The sequence below is a fragment of the Nerophis lumbriciformis genome, linkage group LG12 (assembly GCF_033978685.3).
Source record: "Nerophis lumbriciformis linkage group LG12, RoL_Nlum_v2.1, whole genome shotgun sequence".
Lineage (NCBI taxonomy): Eukaryota > Metazoa > Chordata > Actinopteri > Syngnathiformes > Syngnathidae > Nerophis > Nerophis lumbriciformis.
The window spans coordinates 1,267,728-1,288,349 of NC_084559.2; the positions used below are offsets into that span (position 1 = coordinate 1,267,728).

General features: G+C 40.3%; 1 protein-coding gene across 2 annotated transcripts in view; it reads right to left on the reverse strand.

The window, feature by feature from the left end:
- The window catches only part of LOC140679237 (transport and Golgi organization 2 homolog), a 71,890-nt gene that overhangs the window by 2,460 nt on the left and 48,808 nt on the right, over positions 1–20,622 (reverse strand). The window contains exons 6-7 of one of the 2 annotated variants that reach the window (XM_072914234.1): positions 4,921–4,988; positions 4,627–4,780 (exon numbers count right to left, since the gene is read on the reverse strand). In XM_072914234.1, the coding sequence (XP_072770335.1) occupies positions 4,627–4,780; positions 4,921–4,988 (222 nt within the window). The remainder of the gene's footprint in view (positions 1–4,626; positions 4,781–4,920; positions 4,989–20,622) is intronic. The other variant, XM_072914235.1, reaches the window with a different exon arrangement.

Consider the following 20,622-nt stretch of genomic DNA (forward strand, 5'->3'; position numbering starts at 1 on the left):
CGAGTCCATGGTTCTCGCCCGGAAAAGGGTGGAGTGCCATCTCCGGGTTGGGGAGGAGATCTTGCCCCAAGTGGAGGAGTTCAAGTACCTCGGAGTCTTGTTCACGAGTGAGGGAAGAGTGGATCGTGAGATCGACAGGCGGATCGGTGCGGCGTCTTCAGTAATGCGGACGCTGTATCGATCCGTTGTGGTGAAGAAGGAGCTGAGCCGGAAGGCAAAGCTCTCAATTTACCGGTCGATCTACGTTCCCATCCTCACCTATGGTCATGAGCTTTGGGTTATGACCGAAAGGACAAGATCACGGGTACAAGCGGCCGAAATGAGTTTCCTCCGCCGGGTGGCGGGGCTCTCCCTTAGAGATAGGGTGAGAAGCTCTGTCATCCGGGGAGAGCTCAAAGTAAAGCCGCTGCTCCTCCACATCGAGAGGAGCCAGATGAGGTGGTTCGGGCATCTGGTCAGGATGCCACCCGAACGCCTCCCTAGGGAGGTGTTTAGGGCACGTCCGACCGGTAGGAGGCCGCGGGGAAGACCCAGGACATGTTGGGAAGACTATGTCTCCCGGCTGGCCTGGGAACGCCTCGGGGTCCCACAGGAAGAGCTGGACGAAGTGGCTGGGGAGAGGGAAGTCTGGGCTTCCCTGCTTAGGCTGATGCCCCCGCGACCCGACCTCAGATAAGCGGAAGAAGATGGATGGATGGATAGATGGATGGAAGATCATTGTCTCCCAAAACGTTATTAGTTAATGAGGTCATTAGAGACAACAATCTTAACGTCATTGGTCTCAGCGAAACCTGGCTCAAACCAGACGATTTTTTTGCGCTGAATGAGGCATCTCCTCCTAACTATACGAATGCGCATATTGCTCGTCCCCTTAAAAAAGAAAAAAAATACAATGAAAACTTTAACCTTACCACTAACCTAAATAATAAATATAAATCGTTTGAGGTACTTACTATGAGGTCTGTCACACCGCTACCTCTCTACCTGGCTGTTATCTTAAACATTATGGGTGGGTCACATATGCATGTACAGTAGATGGCAGTATTGTCCTATTTAAAAGTGTCACAACATTGCTGTTTACGGCAGACGAACTGCTTTATGGTAGACGGAAACTTGACTGCTGTTGTTGTGTGTTGTTACCGCGCTGGGAGGACGTTAATGAAACTGCCTAACAATAAACCCACATAAAAAACCAAGAACTCGCCCTCGATCATTAGCTGTTTATATTGTGGGAAAGCGGACGTGTGAACAGGCTGTCAACACGTCACTCAGGTCCGCATGGAGCTGGAGGGGGCGTGGCCTCCAGCTCCGCCTGAATTTCGGGAGATTTTCGGGAGAAAATTTGTCCCGGGAGGTTTTCGGGAGTCTCCCGGAAAATCCGGGAGGGTTGGCAAGTATGTCTTATATATATTTAGGACCAAAACCCTTAAAACAAGTAAAACACTCTAACATAAAATCTGCTTAGTGAGAAGAATTATCTTATCAGACAGAAAATAAGCAAATATCACCTTTATTTCAAATATTTAAAATTACTTAGATTTCAGTTTTTGCAGTGTAGAGATGTCCGATAATAGCTTTTTTGCCGATATCCGATATTGTCCAACTCTTAATTACCGATTCCGATATCGACCCGTACCGATATATACAGTCGTGGAATTAACACGTTGTTATGCCTAATTTTGTTGTGATGCCCCGCTGGATGCATTAAACAATGTAACAAGGTTTTCCAAAATAAATCAACTCAAGTTATGGAAAAAAAAATGCCAACCTGGCACTGCCATATTTATTATTGAAGTCACAAAGTGCATTATTTTTTTTAACATGCCTCAAAACAGCAGCTTAGAATTTGGGACATGCTCTCCCTGAGAGAGCATGAGGAGGTCAAGGTGGGCGGGGGGTGTATATTGTAGCGTCCCGGAAGAGTTATTGCCGCAAGGGGTTCTGGGTATTTGTTCTGTTGTGTTTATGTTGTGTTACGGTGCGGATGTTCTCCCGAAATGTGTTTGTCATTCTTGTTTGGTGTGGGTCCACAGTGTGGCGCATATTTGCAACAGTGTTAAAGTTGTTTATACGGCCACCCTCAGTGTGACCTGTATGGCTGTTGACCAAGTATGGTTGGCATTCACTCGTGTGTGTGAAAAGCCGTAGATATTATGTGATTGGGCCGGCACGCAAAGGCAGTGCCTTTAATGTTTATTGACGTCCGTGTACACAACGGCGTTTTAAAAAGTCATACATTTTACTTTTGAAACCGATACGAATCATTTTGAAACCGATACCGATAATTTCCGATATTCCATTTTAAGTTTTTTATCGGCTGATAATATCGGCAGTCCGATACTATCGGACATCTCTATTCAAAACTAATGTAAAGTATCAAAGAAGAGAAGAATAAGTGATTATTACATTTTAACAGAAGTGTAGATAGAACATGTTAAAAGAGAAAGTAAGCAGATATTAACAGTAAATGAACAAGTAGATTAATAATTCATTTTCTACCACTTGTCCTTAATAATGTTGACAAAATAATAGAATGATAAATGACACAATATGTTACTGCATATGTCAGCAGCTGAATTAGGAGCCTTTATTTGCTTACTTACTACTTAAAAGACAAGTTGTCTTTTTTGTTCACTATTTCATTTAAGGACGCAATTGCAATAATAAACATATGTTTAATGTACCCTAAGATTTTTTTGTTAAAATAAAGCCAATAATGCAATTTTTGTGGTCCTCTTTATTTAGAAAAGTATCGAAATACATTTTGGTACCGGTACCAAAATATTGGTATCGGGACTATAGTCTCCGGTAGAAGACGCTGGTTCTCCGGAATATACAAAATAAGAATAATAGTGAAGTCCGCCCCCTGTTCCTTAGCTTTCTGGGAAAGTGGCCTTTAAAACAATCTAATTGAATATCCCTGGTATACAATATATTTGGATTAGGGATGTCCCGATCCGATATTTGGATCGGATCGGCTGCCGATATTTGCCAAAAATTGCGTATCGGCAAGGCATGGGAAAATGCCGATCCAGATCCAGTTTTAAGTGTTTTCCAACGCACCTATTTAAATAATACATTCCACTTTTCTGCTGCTCCGTAATTTCCGTTCCGCATTTTCCAGCACACCTTCAACACATCCACAATTCTCACGCAGTTGCTTTTAGCTGCTGGCATTACACGACAGGCTATTCTCACTCTTTCCTGTGTCTCCCTCTCACAGACAGCGAGCGCACCTTCTTACACACGTCACATACTGTCACGTCATACGTCACATACTGTCACGTCATACGTCACATACGTGTATACGTCCTCTCCCAGCAGAGAGCGAGGTAGCGGCATGGCTAACGTTAGCTGTGATGCTAGCGCAGCCGCTATGGTGCGCGCCTGCTCAAGCGTCCTCTGCGCACGGGAAATCTATGCCACGCACAAAATCAAATAAAAAAAATAAGCGCATAACAATTTTCGACACACGGACACGACAGAGACAACAGTTTTCGTCATCATTGTTCAAATATTGTGACGTCTGTCGAGACGCTTATCTCCATTCGGTGCCACACGTCCACACCATCGAAATGCAGAGGCAAAAATTTCCACATCAACACCGTAGGAAAAAATTAGTGATTTTTTTAGTTGTGATTTCCTTCTCTGCATGAAAGTTTAAAAGTAGCATATATTAATGCAGTATGAAGAAGAATGTTTTAATGTAGACATGCAAGCCTTGAAAGAAAATGTTGAAAATCAAGACTACATTTCCTGCAAATGGGTGCATTTCTACCCTATATTTTAACTTTAGATTTATTCTCATATCAAACTCTTTTGGCTGTCTTTTTGACACTTACATCCGGCGCCCCCCTCCACACCCTGGATTATAAATAATGTCAATAATTCAATGTGATTATCTTGTGTGATGACTGTATTATGATGATAGTATATATCTGATAGTGTATATCTGTATCATGAATCAATTTAAGTGGACCCCGACTTAAACAAGTTGAAAAACTTATTGGGGTGTTACCATTTAGTGGTCAATTGTACGGAATATGTACTTCACTGTGCAACCTACTAATAAAAGTCTCAATCAATCAATCAAAACACACAGAATCATCATACTGCTGTGATTATATGCATCAAGTGTTCATTCAAGGCTAAGGCAAAATATCGAGATATATATCGTGTATCGCAATATGGCCTTAAAATATCGCAATATTAAAAAAAGGCCATATCGCCCAGCCCTAGTTTCAATGATGCCATTTCTGTTTGTCATGTATAATTTTGTCTATTTTGTGTTTATCCTTGAATAAACAGGTCAGTTTCTTGTTACCAACCATTGTGTATTATTCAAACTCCCCTAATTCAGCTGGCTAGTTGTTATCAAGAGTACTAAAACCCTTTTCAACATGATTCTGACAACTAAGTAGGCTAAATAACTTTAAACTTTAATACATGCTCGGATAGGCCAGTATCGGTCAGTATCGGTATCGGATCGGAAATGCAAAAACAATATCGGTATCGGATCGGAAGTGCAAAAACCTGGATCGGGACATCCCTAATTTGGATCATGGCTTATTTTTATATACTGTATATGAAAACAATCATTGAGAGAGATTGAGGGTCTCCACTTACAGTTCTTCATTATTCAGTACACCCAGGAGCTCCTGCACCAGTCCTTCGCAGGACAGTGACTGGTTGTTGACGACGCTGGTGAAGTGGCGCTTTCCTCGCAGCAGTTTCTTCCATGGGGTGTCCAGGAGGGAATTACTCAAGCTGTAGATTCCTGCTGGGTGACAAATGCAAAATCTGATGCAAAAATAAAATGCATCGAATAAACAGTTGGAAAACAACAAAGGCAAATAAATGTAAGGTAAGAGCAAAATGGTTTCTGCAGTGGAAAAAAAAAAAGAAAAGAAGAAGCCGGACCTGGTTTTAGATGGATAGGTTCAGTGCTGCCTCTGTTTCCATAGTAACACATACGATCCTGCTTGGCTCTACACGGGACGTAGTAAAATAAAAATAAAAACAAGACATTATATTCACTGTATTTATGAGAAGAGTTTAAGAAAGTTTGCTGTGAAAAACAGAACATTTCCAATAAAAAAACAAATACACAAAGTGTCAGGTTCAAACATCAATGACATCTATTAAACAAGACAAGAAGCAAGGAAATAAACAGAGACATAATTCAATTGTGCTCAATTTGAGGAGAAACGTGTCGACCTGTAACCTCTTACGGTGTCACCCACGCTCTGACGAAAAAAGGTTCACGTCTCCTCTTTTATTTGGATATTACCTGTTTACACAGCAACAGCTGTTTCTAAAGGAATGGTGGGTATGTAAACAGCCATTGTTTTTGGTCACATTAACACAGGGGTGCTCATTACGTCGATCGCGAGCTACCGGTCGATCTCGGAGGGTGTGTCAGTCGATCACCAGTCAGGCATTAAAAAAATAGTCCTAAAAATGAGCGATCATAAATCTTCACTATGACGTCACTTTCGTCACTTGATTGACATTCACGGAACCCGAGGGTCTCCTGAGATGACGCTGGCTGCTGCCAGCTCATTAAAATTACCGACTGGAAGGCGAGAAACACTTTATTTCAACAGACTCTGGCGCCGCACCTGTTGTCAAAACTCCAAAGACCGACTGCACAGTTGCGCTAACAAAACAAGAGTCTCAGAAAGCTGGCGTGCACAAGCTAGCAAGCTACGGAGTTTGCCGACAATGTATGTCTTGTAAAGTGTATACAAAGGAGTACGGAAGCTGGACAAATAAGATGCCAAAAACCAACCACTTTCATGTGGTATTGGACAGAAAGGAGGACTTTTTTTCTCCTCCATTCGAAAATGCGGACGTTATCAGCACCACTGTCTGATTCCTATCAATGCAAGTCATCAGAATCAGGTAATACACCAACTTATATTCTTGTCTTCATGAAAGAAAGGAATCTATATGTGTTAAACATGCTTGTATTATCCTTAAACTCCTTTAACTTGTTAACAATATTAACTATATGTGTTAAACATGCTTGTATTATCTTTAAACACCTTTAACTTATTAACAATATTAACTATATGTGTTAAACACGCTTGTATTATCTTTAAACACCTTTAATTTATTAACAATTTTAACTATATGTGTTAAACATGCTTGTATTATCTTTAAACACCTTTAAGCTGTTAACAATATTAACTATATGTGTTAAACATGCTTGTATTATCTTTAAACACCTTTAACTTATTAACAATATTAACTATATGTGTTAAACATGCTTGTATTATCTTTAAACACCTTTAATTTATTAACAATTTTAACTATATGTGTTAAACATGCTTGTCTTATCTTTAACCACCTTTAATTTATTAACAATTTTAACTATATGTGTTAAACATGCTTGTATTATCTTTAAACACCTTTAAGTTGTTAACAATATTAACTATATGTATTAAACATTCTTGTATTATCATTAAACACCTTTAATTTATTAACAATATTAACTATGTGTTAAACATGCTTGTATCATCATTAAACACCTTTAACTTGTTAACAATATTAACTATATGTATTAAACATGCTTGTATTATCATTAAACACCTTTAATTTTTTAACAATATTAACTATATGTGTTAAACATGCTTGCATTATCATTAAACACCTTTAACTTGTTAACAAAAACATATATTTCATAAATAAGTAAATATAAATTATATATATGAATGAGGTAGATCCCCATGACTTGATCAATTGAAAAGTAGCTCGCCTGCAGAAAAAGTGTGAGCACCCCTGCATTAACACAAAAGAAAAAGATGCCTCGGACTTGGACTGGTCCAGGATCGAGCTTGGGCAAGTCTTGGATCACAATAGATAACCCCTACCGTCTCCTCCCATCGTACACAGCGGAATTTTCCAAGCCTTTGGCTTGGTGCAACAAAGACAGCTTTCGTCTGTTCACTGGGAACTCAGAGAACGGAAAGTTTTTTGATAATTTACATTTTTCTGACACAAAGATTATGCGAAAAAGATTCCCGAAATGGCAAATATCGCCATGGAGTTAAAGACAATACATTGTGTTCCCAAAGTTTTCATTATTCCTTCTTTGACGAGGCTTTTCGCCAAAAGTTTGACCACGGTTTTGCCGAACATTGCACGTAACAAACGAGTCTGTTTGCAGATGTATTATCCTGCAGAATCAACTGCCATGACAAAGAAACAAACACGGGTGACCCATTTTTAAAGTAGTACAAATGCAAAAAAGGCCACCATGGGGGCCAATGAAAGTAGCGAGTGTTATCACTTTGATAAAGAAGGTACTAAACACTCAAACTAAAAAAAACCCCACAAAGGTGGTCTCAATGTGGCCCTTCTTTCGCCAACAAGAGTCTTCAATAAAAGAGAAAAGTGAAGTTAAAAGTTCATTTCTCCATTTAATTCATACTTCTTATGTATTGTTGTTTGCATGTACAACTCTTAAGTATTGTCAATAAAATGTGTTTATGCCGACATTTTTTGGGTGTCTGTCACAGATTAATTAAATTCATGTAATTTTTTATTAGAAAAATCGCTTGTTTTCGTACGATTTGGTCTCCGTTTGACCTTTTGTCATGATTACTAACAAAATCATGTATAGTTTGTTAAGGTATAATGGAGAATGCATTTATGTTTAAGAGTTCTTTCTTTATTCATAGTCATGCCCATGTGGACTCTTTTTATTTGTATCTTATGTCCGCAAGTAAACTGTGTGCTTTACCTTGAAGGGTTGGAATGTGGGAGTTGGAGTACTCCCTTTTTACCTTATCTGTATTAGAACAATGAGGCTGTGTTACTTTCTGGACAGGTTGGGGGCTGTTTCGTATTCAAGAAGAGTTGTCTCTTCCTGTTTGAATGTTAGACCAATTTGAGATGCCGGTATGACCGCCTTTGTGTGGACTGGTCTCCTAAAGCTTTAGTAAAACTTGATAATATTCCTATTCTGTCTTGATGGTCCTTCTTACTCAGCATATATGTCATCTAAAGAACTTGGGATTGACCGGTGATTTTAATTCCCTGAGAGGAAGACTGGTCAGACGCAACAGTACCGTATTTTCCGCACTATTAGCCGCACCTAAAAACCACAAATTTACTCAAAAGCTGACAGTGCGGCTTATAACCCGGTGCGCTTTATATATGGATTAATATTAAGATTCATTTTCATAAAGTTTCGGTCTCGCAACTACGGTAAACAGCCGCCATCTTTTTTCCCCGTAGAAGAGGAAGTGCTTCTTCTTCTACGCAAGCAACCGCCAAGGTAAGCACCCGCCCCCATAGAACAGGAAGCGCTTCTTCTTCTACTGTAAGCAACCACCCGCCCGCGTAGAAGAAGAAGAAGCGCGCGGATATTACGTTTAATTTCCTTTGTGTGTTTACATCTGTAAAGACCACAAAATGGCTCCTACTAAGCGACAGGTTTCCAAGACGCAATCTCTCCATCCGCACACGGACTACTATTTCACAGCAACTGCCTAAAGACTTTCAAGAAAAGCTGGCTACTTTCCGTGCATATTGTAAAAACAAGATAGCTGAAAAAAAGGTCCGGCCAGAGAACATTATCAACATGGACGAGGTTCCACTGACTTTTGATATTCCTGTGAACCGCACTGTGGATACAACGGGAGCACGTACGGTGAATATTCGCACCACAGGGAATGAGAAGTCATCCTTCACTGTGGTTCTAGCTTGCCATGCTAATGGCCAGAAACTTCCACCCATGGTGATATTCAAAAGGAAGACCTTGCCAAAAGAGACCTTTCCAGCCGGCGTCATCATAAAAGCTAACTCGAAAGGATGGATGGATGAAGAAAAGATGAGCGAGTGGTTAAGGTAAGTTTACGCGAAGAGGCCGGGTGGCTTTTTTCACGCAGCTCCGTCCATGTTGATATACGACTCCATGCGCGCCCACATCACGCTGGTTTTTAATATATTATTAAAGTTTGACTGACCTATCTGACTGTTTTTTTGACATTCCTTTAGCGCAGTTAGATGCGGCTTACAACACGGGGCGGCTTATAGGTGGACAAAGTTTTGAAATATGCCGTTCATTGAAGGCGCGGCTTATAACCCAGGGCGCCTTATGGTGCGGAAAATACGGTATTTATAAAATTGTCTTGGAAAACAAATAAAAAATGCTACTTAATTTGTGGGAGCGGTTAAAATGTCACAATAATGTATGCCTTTGAAGTGAAGTGCATTGCATGAATACTATTTTAGTGGGACTCAATAAATTACAGCTGGCTTGGCTGCCTAAAACTATTTAATTAGCTTGTTAGATCTGTATACATTGTCCTGAGTTAAAGGGAACATTGTCTGGCAGCAACTGTGATCTTTCTCTAAATCAATACGTGTTGATTTAGCTAACGCTAATCTGGACATTCATTTTAAATGGGTGTTGATTGAGAGGAAAAAAAAAAAAAAGAAAAAAAAAAAAAGCTACTGCTTATGAAACCAAGAGTAAGACTTTTCTACATTTGAAGTCCCTTTGAGCACGAGGGAGGTACGGATTTTAGGCTTCGGTGAATGAACAGCAGGGGGTCCAAGCCACAGCGACGGGGGGGGAAAAAACGGTCTTTTTTACATCTGTGAGGGAAGTCATTTGCATGCTGGCAGGGACACACTAATTAAGAGTCCTCACGACTAAAGCAGCAGAGCAGTTTCCTAATGGCCAGCTCTTATTTTGTTTCCTAACTATGGTTGGATGATTTACAGTACCACTAAACGGTAATCATGTAGGTGGGGTTTAGAGATGCGCGGATAGGCAATTATTTCATCCGCAACCGCATCAGAAAGTCGTCAACCATCCGCAATCCACCCGATCTAACATTTGATCAGAACCGCATCCGCCCGCCATCCGCCCGCACCCGCCCGTTGTTATATATCTAATATAGACGATGCAAGGCATTAGTGAGGTTATAAAGCTTTTGCCTGTTAAAGAAAGGAGACTGATCCAATGCAGCACAGACATTCGCGTGCCACGCTGTCACGACCCAGACGCACACCAGTGCGCAATCATATGGGAGCCGCGCTGAGTGCACCTCCAAGCGCGTCTCGCTGCCGGCGACGGCCGGGTATATGGGCCTGACGCTCCAGCGCCATCCATTTTCAGGGCTAGTTGATTCGGCAGGTAGGTTGTTACACACTCCTTAGCGGGTTCCAACTTCCATGGCCACCGTCCTAGCTGCTGTCTATATCAACCAGGGTGAGCCCCACCCCTTTCGTGAGCGCACTGCGCGCGGAGTGACCCCTGTTACGCGCCCCCGGCAACAGGGGTGGCGGGCAGGTAAGCTGCGCGGGCGGAGCGCGCGGAGTGACCCCTGTTACGAGCTCCCGGCCACGGGGGTGGCGGGCAGGTAAGCTGCTTACCTGCTGCGCGTGACGCCGGCCGCGGCAAAGGCGTACGAGGCGGGGTGTCGGTGCGGTGGGCGCGGTGGTGACCCTGGACGTGCGTCGGGCCCTTCTCGCGGATCGCCTCAGCTACGGCTCCCGGTGGGGCCCTCTCGGGGGAAGGGGCCTCGGTCCCGGACCCCGGCGAGGCGTCGGGGGCCTTCTCCGCTCCGTAAAAGTGTCCATCTCTTTTTTTTTTTTCTTCTGTTGTGGCATATGCTGCAGGTGCCTGCTCGTTTTTCGTATGTGGGTAACAACATTTAACTATGTATATATATTTCCCAATTGGTTTAACTGCCACCCGCCTGAATCTATTTAAAATCTAATTTTTTTTTATTTCAACCGCCCGACCCGACCCGACCCGACGATAAAATCTAATTTTTTTAAATTTCATCCGCCCAAACCGCGGATAATCCGCGGACTCCGCGGTTGTGCCCGCAAACCGCGCATCTCTAGTGGGGTTTAAACCTTTTTTTTCTTCTTTTTTTTTTTACATTTACACATTTTTTTTAAGATCACCTACACATCAATAATGTTTAAGGATCTGGTAAAAAAAATTACACTTTTTGACTAGCAATATATTGTTTTCTAATCACATTCGACCAATACTGTTTTTTTAAAAGGGCGGTTTGTAACCTTTATGCAAATGCATACACTGCAAAAACTGAAATTTAAGTAAGATTAAATATCTCAAATTAGGGTGCTATTTGCTTATTTTCTGTCTGATAAGATAATTCTTTTCACTAAGCAGATTTTATGTTAGTGTTTTACTTGTTTTAAGGGTTTTGGCCCTAAATTATTACAGCTTGTAGCTGAGATTTGATGACCTATATTGAGTAAAACATGCTTGAAACTAGAATATCAAGTGTTGCAAAGCTGTGTCATCAACACTCACAAGTGTAAAACTACTTTTTTTTAAAGTAATAATTTCTTACTTCAAGCATGGAAAAAAAATCATGACTTTGACACAATTGTGTCTCATAATTAAAACAGATGACAGCAAAATGGACTTTGCTGTTTTATTTTCAATGAAACAATAGAAAATAGGTACACATATAGTAGTACAGTTGGCACAGTACAGTAAACTGACAGTTAATATTTAAACATTTAACATTTCAAATTTTTTTTTAACAGAAATAGTTCATGCACATTCAGATAAATAATTCAAAATTACAATAAAAATTTTTTTTTGCCGGGGGCCGGGCTGTATATATGTGCACTAATTGACTGAAAGAGCACGCACTTGGCGCGATGATGTCATGTTATCCATGGAAAAATGCATTTTTAGACAATATGATTTGCCTGAGCGGCTAGGAGACCCCGAGAGTAACAAGCGGTTGCCTTGTTGCCTTTCCATTAAGAACAATAAACTAGTTTTTAGTATAAGTTTGCTGGTTTCAAGAAATGTAATGCCGAGCGCATATCATTATGTCAAGATAATGGCACTAGCATTTACTTCATTTAAGAATATTTTTCAACATATTGAGCAAAAAGGTCTCTTTTTTTTTCTACCAAGAAAAGTGCACTTGTTATTAGTGAGAATATACTTATTTTAAGGTATTTTGGGGTTCATTGAGGTTAGCTAATTAGGGCCCGCATGGCCCATTGTAAAAGGAATCCCAACGGGAGTCCTTTTGCAATGGGACATAAGGACCTATTGTTTTTCTAAGGTTTTATTATTATTCCGCCGCCTCTTTGAGCACTAATTTGACCCACTTAACAAACTCACCATATTTGACCCACACATCAGGACCTGCGAAAATTGTCTTTTAATAAAAAAACCGAATCCCAAAACTCAAAATTGCGCTCTAGCGCCCCCTAGAAAGAAAACTGCTTATAACTCCCAGTACGAATGTTGTAGAGACATGAAACAAAAACCTCTATGTAGGGCTCACTTAGCCCTACTTTTCATTAATTAATTTCCTCGGGCAAAAATCAACAGGAAGTTGGCAATTCCTCCTTCAAGACAAAAATTTACTAAAAACAGTCACTTTTGCCTCTTTGAGCTGTAATTTGACCCCCTTAACATGCTTCAAAACTCACCGAACTGAACACACACATCAGGACCAGCAGAAATTGCGATCTAATAAAAAAACCTAACCCCAAATTTAAAAATTGCGCTCTAGAGCAATTTTTTAATAAAACGGAGAAAAAACTGCTCCTCGGAAGAAAACAATGACAAAACTGCCTGTAACTCCCACTGGGAAGGTCGGAGAGACATGAAACAAAAACCTCAATGTAGGTCTCACTTAGACCTACAGTTCATAAATTGACAACCCCCAGCAAAAATCAACAGGAAGTTTACTATTCCCCCTTCAAAACAACATTTTTGTAAATACCGGTCACCTTCCTTCAAAATCTATCTCCTCTGAGCGCGTTTGTCGTTTAGGCTTCAAACTAACACAGGAGAGATATTGAACCCTTGTGTATAAAAGTATAGAACAGCTTTTTAATACCTGCTCCGGTTTTGATTTTATGACCCTTCAAAGACCCGCTGCACTGATGCTGCTGTGCTGCTGTTTTTTTAAGATGGCTGCTCAAAAGCAGGAAGCACCAACATGCCCACACAATGCAGACAAGGTAGGTACACTAGACAAAAGTCTTGGGACACTTCAGACTAAAAGTAGACAAAAGTATTGGGACACTTAGGACTAGCACCTGCCAAATACGCGGGCCCGACCAATGCTGCTTGCAGCTTTAATTTGACTTGTTTTGGAAAGTCTTGAAAAGCCGAATTTTCTTGTTCTATTGGCAGATAATTTTGCTTAGTTCAAATAAAATACCCCTCATTTTTGTATTTTTTTTTTCTTGTTTTTGAACACTGACTTTTTGCAGTGTTGAAGGCGCTAACTTTCCAATGTATTTGAAGCATTAAATCATTGTATCCTTTTCAGCACGTAATGACCTAACTACGCCTGTGCATAACATGTAAAGCAGTGCTTTTTGTGTTGTCAGCTAATGATAGTGATTTGGATAGCTAACATTAGCTGCCATTGAATGTTCGGACCAGGGGTCTGCAACCTTTTGCATCAAAACAGCCATTTGGGCCTGTTTCCATCAAATTAAAAACCCACTTGGAGCCACAAAATCTATGTGATCCATCCATCCATTTTCTACTGCTTTTCCCGTATTGAAGTTAATGCTACATATGCATTTTGTATTTATTTATCCTGTCTTGTTACCCCCCCTGTATTTTGTATGTTATTTTGTTACTACCGTATTTTCCGCACTATAAGGCGCACCTAAAAACCACAAATTTTCTCAAAAGCTGACAGTGCGCCTTATAACCCGGTGCGCTTTATTACGATTAATTTTCATAAAGTTTCGATCTCGCAACTTCGGTAAACAGCCGCCATCTTTTTTCCCGGTAGAACAGGAAGCGCTTCTTCTTCTACGCAAGCAACCGCCAAGGAAAGCACCCGCCCCCATAGAACAGGAAGCGCTTTAAGCAACCACCCGCCCCCGGAAGAAGAAGAAAAAACGCGCGGATATCACCGTACGTTTCATTTCCTGTTTACATCTGTAAAGACCACAAAATGGCTCCTACTAAGCGATCCGGTTCATAAAAAGACGCAATCTCTCCATCCGCACACGGATTACTACCGTATTTCACAGCAACTGATATTCCTGTGAACCGCACTGTGGATACAACGGGAGCACGTACGGTGAATATTCGCACCACAGGGAATGAGAAGTCATCCTTCACTGTGGTTCTAGCTTGCCATGCTAACTTCCACCCATGGTGATATTCAAAAGGAAGACCTTGCCAAAAGAGACCTTTCCAGCCGGCGTCATCATAAAAGCTAACTCGAAGGGATGGATGGATGAAGAAAAGATGAGCGAGTGGTTAAGGGAAGTTTACGCGAAGAGGCCGGGTGGCTTTTTTCACACAGCTCCGAAGGCGAACACACCTTCACTAAGACGGGCAGATAGCGCCGGTCGACATACGCCAACATCTGCCAGTGGATCGTAAATGCCTGGGCAGATAGTTTCGGTCACAACTGTGGTCCGAGCTTTCCGGAAGGCAGGATTCACAGAACTGCTGCACAACAACAGCGACACTGAATCCGATGACTTCGACGAGGCGGAGCCGGCCATTTTTGGATCCCACGCTTGCGCAACTTTTCAATTCGGACACCGAAGACGAAGAATTCGAAGGATTTACGAATGAAGAATAACTTCAGAAGGTGAGCGCTATGTTTATTTTGTGTGTTGTGACATTAACGTTCGAGCAACATTATGTTACTATTGCTCTACACCATTTTGAATTTTACTATGTTTGTGATTTCACATTTGCGTACATTTTGGGACAGAGTTGTTAGAACGCTGGTTTTCAATATATTATTAAAGTTTGACTGAACTATCTGACTGTTTTTTTGACATTCACTTTAGCGCAGCGTTTTTTTGACATTCACTTTAGCGCAGCGTAGGCGCGGCTTATAGTCCGGGGCGGCTTATTGGTGGACAAAATTATGAAATATGTAATTCATAGAAGGTGCGGCTAATAATCCGGTGCGCCTTATAGTGCGGAAAATACGGTAGTTTATTTTCTAGTATTTCCCCTATAGTTTCCTTAGGTATCGACCCACACCTGTCGCAACCTGACAATTACCGTATTTTTCGGACTATAAGGCGCACTTAAAATCCTTTATTTTTCTCAAAACTCGACAGTGCGCCGAATGTACGAAATCATTTCGGTTGTGCTTACCGACCTCGAAGCTATTTTATTTGGTACATGGTGAAATGATAAGTGTGACCGGTAGATGGCAGTAACACATAAGAGATACATGTAGACTGCAATATGATGGCAGTCACACATAAGAGATACGTGCAGACTGCAATATGACTCAAGTAAACAACACCAACATTTTATATGTTCCTATGAAGTCGCACCGCTTGATGGATTGTACTGTGCTTCAACATAGGAGTATTATTATGGTGTGTGTGTATAAGGTAAGACAAGAATGAAGGGGAAAATATTTATTTTAGAGCAGTCAAAGTCACACACAAAATTGCATTTTTCACCTATATACACAAAAGAATCACGCAATTTGTTTTGACAGCACACGATTCTTTTACGTTAAAAGGAAAACGGCACTTTTTATTTTTATTTTTGCCGATCAGCCACAATCCTTTACCTATTCACAATCTTATGTGAACATTAGGGATGTCCCGATCCAGGTTTTTGCACTTCCGATCCGATACCGATATTGTTTTTGCATTTCCGACCCGATACCGATACTGACCGATACCGATACTGGCCTATCCGAGCATGTATTAAAGTTTAAAGTTATTTAGCCTACTTAGTTGTCAGAATCATGTTGAAAAGGGTTTTAGTACTCTTGATAACAACTAGCCAGCTGAATTAGGGGAGTTTGAATAATACACAATGGTTGGTAACAAGAAACTGACCTGTTTATTCAAGGATAAACACAAAATAAGACAAAATTATACATGACAAACAGAAATGGCATCATTGAAACTAGGGCTGGGCGATATGGCCTTTTTTTAATATTGCGATATTTTAAGGCCATATTGCGATACACAATATATATCTCGATATTTTGCCTTAGCCTTGAATGAACACTTGATGCATATAATCACAGCAGTATGATGATTCTATGTGTTTTGATTGATTGATTGAGACTTTTATTAGTAGGTTGCACAGTGAAGTACATATTCCGTACAATTGACCACTAAATGGTAACACCCGAATAAGTTTTTCAACTTGTTTAAGTCGAGGTCCACTTAAATTGATTCATGATACAGATATATACTATCAGATATATACTATCATCATAATACAGTCATCACACAAGATAATCACATTGAATTATTTACATTATTTATAATCCAGGGTGTGGAGGGGGGCGCCGGATGTAAGTGTCAAAAAGACAGCCAAAAGAGTTTGATAGAATAAATCTAAAGTTAAAATATAGGGTAGAAATGCACCCATTTGCAGGAAATGTAGTCTTGATTTTTAAAATGTTCTTTCAAGGCTTGCATGTCTACATTAAAACATTCTTCTTCATACTGCATTAATATATGCTACTTTTAAGCTTTCATGCAGAGAAGGAAATCACAACTAAAAAAATCACTATTTTTTTCATACGGTGTTGATCTGGACATTTTTGCCTCGGCATTTTGATGGTGTGGACGTGTGGCACCGAATGGAGATAAGCGTCTCGACAGACGTTATAATATTTGAACAATGATGACGAAAACTGTTTTTTCTGTCGTGTCCGTGTGTCGAAAATTGTTATGCGCTTATTTTTTTTATTTGATTTTGTGCGTGGCATATAATTGCTATGCGCAGTAGACGCTTGAGCAGTTTGCAATTGCACAGGCGAGCACCTTAGAGAGAACGTTGGTCGCACGGCTGCGCTAGCATCACAGCTAACGTTAGCCATGCTGCTACCTCTCTGCTCGGGGAGGACGTATACGTATGTGACGTATGACGTGACAGTATGTGACGTGTGTAAGAAGGTGCGCTTGCTGTCTGTGAGAGGGAGACAAAGGAAAGAGTGAGAAGAGCCTGTCGTGTAATGCCAGCAGCTAAAAGCTACTGCGTGAGAATTCACAGACTTGTGGATGTGTTGAAGGTGTGCTGGAAAATGTGGAACGGAAGGGAGCAGCAGAAAAGTGGAATGTATTATTTAAATAGGTGCTTTGGAAAACACGGACCGGAGTTTTTTTTTTTTTTAAACTGGATCTGGATCGGCATTTTCCCATGCCTTGCCGATACGCAATTTTTGGCAAATATCGGCAGCCGATCCGATCCAAATATCGGATCGGGACATCCCTAGTGAACATTCACATATATGTTAAAATAAGTATTTTGAAAACTAACATATTTTGTCAGTTTTATAGTTCTCATAAAACGACGAGCAAGGTTATGATCAGCTGAAAAAATAATTTTTGCTCAATAAATAACAATAATGATACTCCTACCTAAAAATAAAAGAAGACATAGTTGTACAACAACAATAAAGTTCCTAAACAACATTAATAAAAATATACAAACAACTTACTTCAAAGAAATGAGCTTGTAGGCCCTGCTGATGGTAAGATAAACTGAAAGTCAACATTATTAAGATTTTTTGAGTAATTCTTGGGCTCCCGTGTTCTCTACTATTTATTGTTCTTTTAGCACAAATTTATCTTTGATAGGCTAGAATGTGAAAATATCTAAATCAGGGGTGCTCACACTTTTTCTGCAGGCGAGCTACTTTTCAATTGATCAAGTCGTGGGGATCTACCTCATTCATATATATAATTTATATTTACTTATTTATGAAATATATGTTTTTGTTAACAAGTTAAAGGTGTTTAATGGTAATGCAAGCATGTTTAACACATATAGTTAATATTGTTAATACATTAAAGGTGTTTAATGATAATACAAGTATGTTTAATACATATAGTTAATATTGTTAACAAGTTAAAGGTGTTTAAAGATAATGCAAGCATGTTTAACACATATAGTTAATATTGTTAACAAGTTAAAGGTGGTTAAAAATAATACAAGCATGTTTAACACAAATAGTTAATATTGTTAACAACTTAAAGGTGGTTAAAGATAAAACAAGCATGTTTAACACATATAGTTAATATTGTTAACAACTTAAAAGGTGGTTAAAGATAATACAAGCATGTTTAACACATATAGTTAATATTGTTAATAAGTTAAAAGTGTTTAAAGATAATACAAGCATGTTTAACACATATAGATTCATTTCTTTCATGAAGACAAGAATATAAGTTGGTGTATTACCTGATTCTGATGACTTGCATTGATAGGAATCAGACAGTGGTGATGATAACTTCCGCATTTTCGAATGGAGGAGAAAAAAAGTCCTCCTTTCTGTCCAATACCACATGAAAGTGGTTGGTTTTTGGCATCTTATTTGTCCAGCTTCCGTACTCCTTTGCATACACTTTACAAGAAATACATTGTCGGCAAACTCCGTAGCTTGCTAGCTTGTGCACGCCAGCTTTCTGAGACTCTTATTTTGGTAGCGCAGGCAGGATGAAGCAGAGCTTTTATTGTGCAACTGTGCAGTCGGTCTTTGGAGTTTTGACGACAGGTACGGCGCCAGAGTCTGTTGAAATAAAGTGTTTCTCGCCTTCCAGTCGGTAATTTTAATGAGCTGGCAGCAGCCAGCGTCATCTCAGAAGACCCTCGGGTGCCGTGAATGTCAATCAAGTGACGAAAGTGACGTCATAGTGAAGATTTATGATCGCTCATTTTTAGGACTATTTTTTTAATGCCTGGCTGGTGATCGACTGACACACCCTCCGAGATCGACCGGTAGATCGCGATCGACGTAATGAGCACCCCTGATCTAAATCATCACAGTTTTTCCAATAAACACAAAATTCTACAGGTCTCTGAGTATGAGGTTATATGATTGCTCTTTGGAGTTCTTTAATATATTGTGTTTACTTGTAAATGTATTCAACATTCAGTCTTTACTCCAGAGATCGCCAAAGAGATATTCATTTCAAATCACTCCGGTCTGGGTATTCACTTAAAAGTCAGAGTGACATAAAGGGGGATCAGAACCTAACGTTATTGCAAAGTGAGATGAGATGTTGGTTATGCCTTCAGCACACCAAGCGGAGCAGAGCGCAGATAAGATCCAAAATATGTATGGAATACATGGCATTAACTCCCCTGAGGCCAGCCTCTCAGTGTTCAGGAAAAGCAAGGGCTGTCAGTGAATAAATCACTTGCATGTAGGACATGGGAGGAAAAAAAAATACTAATCAAGGCCGTATTGGCTTAACAAGCAAGACAATCAACCCCAAGCTTTTGATTAGTCATCGCCAGACTGAACAGCTGCGCCTAAAGGGTTGTAAATGAAGACTGTGTATCTCAATGAGGGAGACCAGACACTTTTTAAAGATTGGAAAAAAACAAGGAGTGTCTTAAAACTAACATTTAACGCTGTTCCCTAAAGTAGCCTGTTATGAATCACATCTCCAACTATACTGTCTGTCTCTATATTGATACCCATTGTCCCCACTTTTACTATACAGTCTCGGTTATCAGTTTCAATATCAGTTCAATCATTTTGTTTATCCATCCTTCCATTTTCTACCGTTCGGTACGTACCTCGGTTTAGAGGTCACGGTTCGGTTCATTTTCGGTACAGTAAGAAAACAACAAAATATACATTTTTGGGTTATTTATTTACCAAATTTGCAAAATCTTCCACCAAAAATATTTATCTAAGTGGAATATTTGATGTGAAGTAATGGGAATCTTGGATAGGTCAATAATTTATACCGTATTTTCCGCACTATAAGGCGCACCTAAAAACCACAAATTTTCTCAAAAGCTGACAGTGCGCCTTATAACCCGGTGCGCTTTATATATGGATTAATATTAAGATTCATTTTCATAAGGTTTCGGTCTCGCAACTACGGTAAACAGCCGCCATCTTTTTTCCCCGTAGAAGAAGAAGTGCTTCTTCTTCTACGCAAGCAACCGCCAAGGTAAGCACCCGCCCCCATAGAACAGGAAGCGCTTCTTCTTCTACTGTAAGCAACCACCCGCCCGCGTAGAAGAAGAAGAAGCGCGCGAATATTACGTTTCATTTCCTTTGTGTGTTTACATCTGTAAAGACCACAAAATGGCTCCTACTAAGCGACAGGGATCCGGTTCATGAAAAGACGCAATCTCTCCATCCGCACACGGATTACTATTTCACAGCAACTGCCTAAAGACTTTCAAGAAAAGCTGGCTACTTTCCGTGCATATTGTAAAAACAAGATAGCTGAAAAAAAGATCCGGCCAGAGAACATTATCAACATGGACGAGGTTCCACTGACTTTTGATATTCCTGTGAACCGCACTGTGGATACAACGGGAGCACGTACGGTGAATATCCGCACCACAGGGAATGAGAAGTCATCCTTCACTGTGGTTCTAGCTTGCCATGCTAATGGCCAGAAACTTCCACCCATGGTGATATTCAAAAGGAAGACCTTGCCAAAAGAGACCTTTCCAGCCGGCGTCATCATAAAAGCTAACTCGAAAGGATGGATGGATGAAGAAAAGATGAGCGAGTGGTTAAGGTAAGTTTACGCGAAGAGGCCGGGTGGCTTTTTTCACGCAGCTCCGTCCATGTTGATATACGACTCCATGCGCGCCCACATCACGCTGGTTTTTAATATATTATTAAAGTTTGACTGACCTATCTG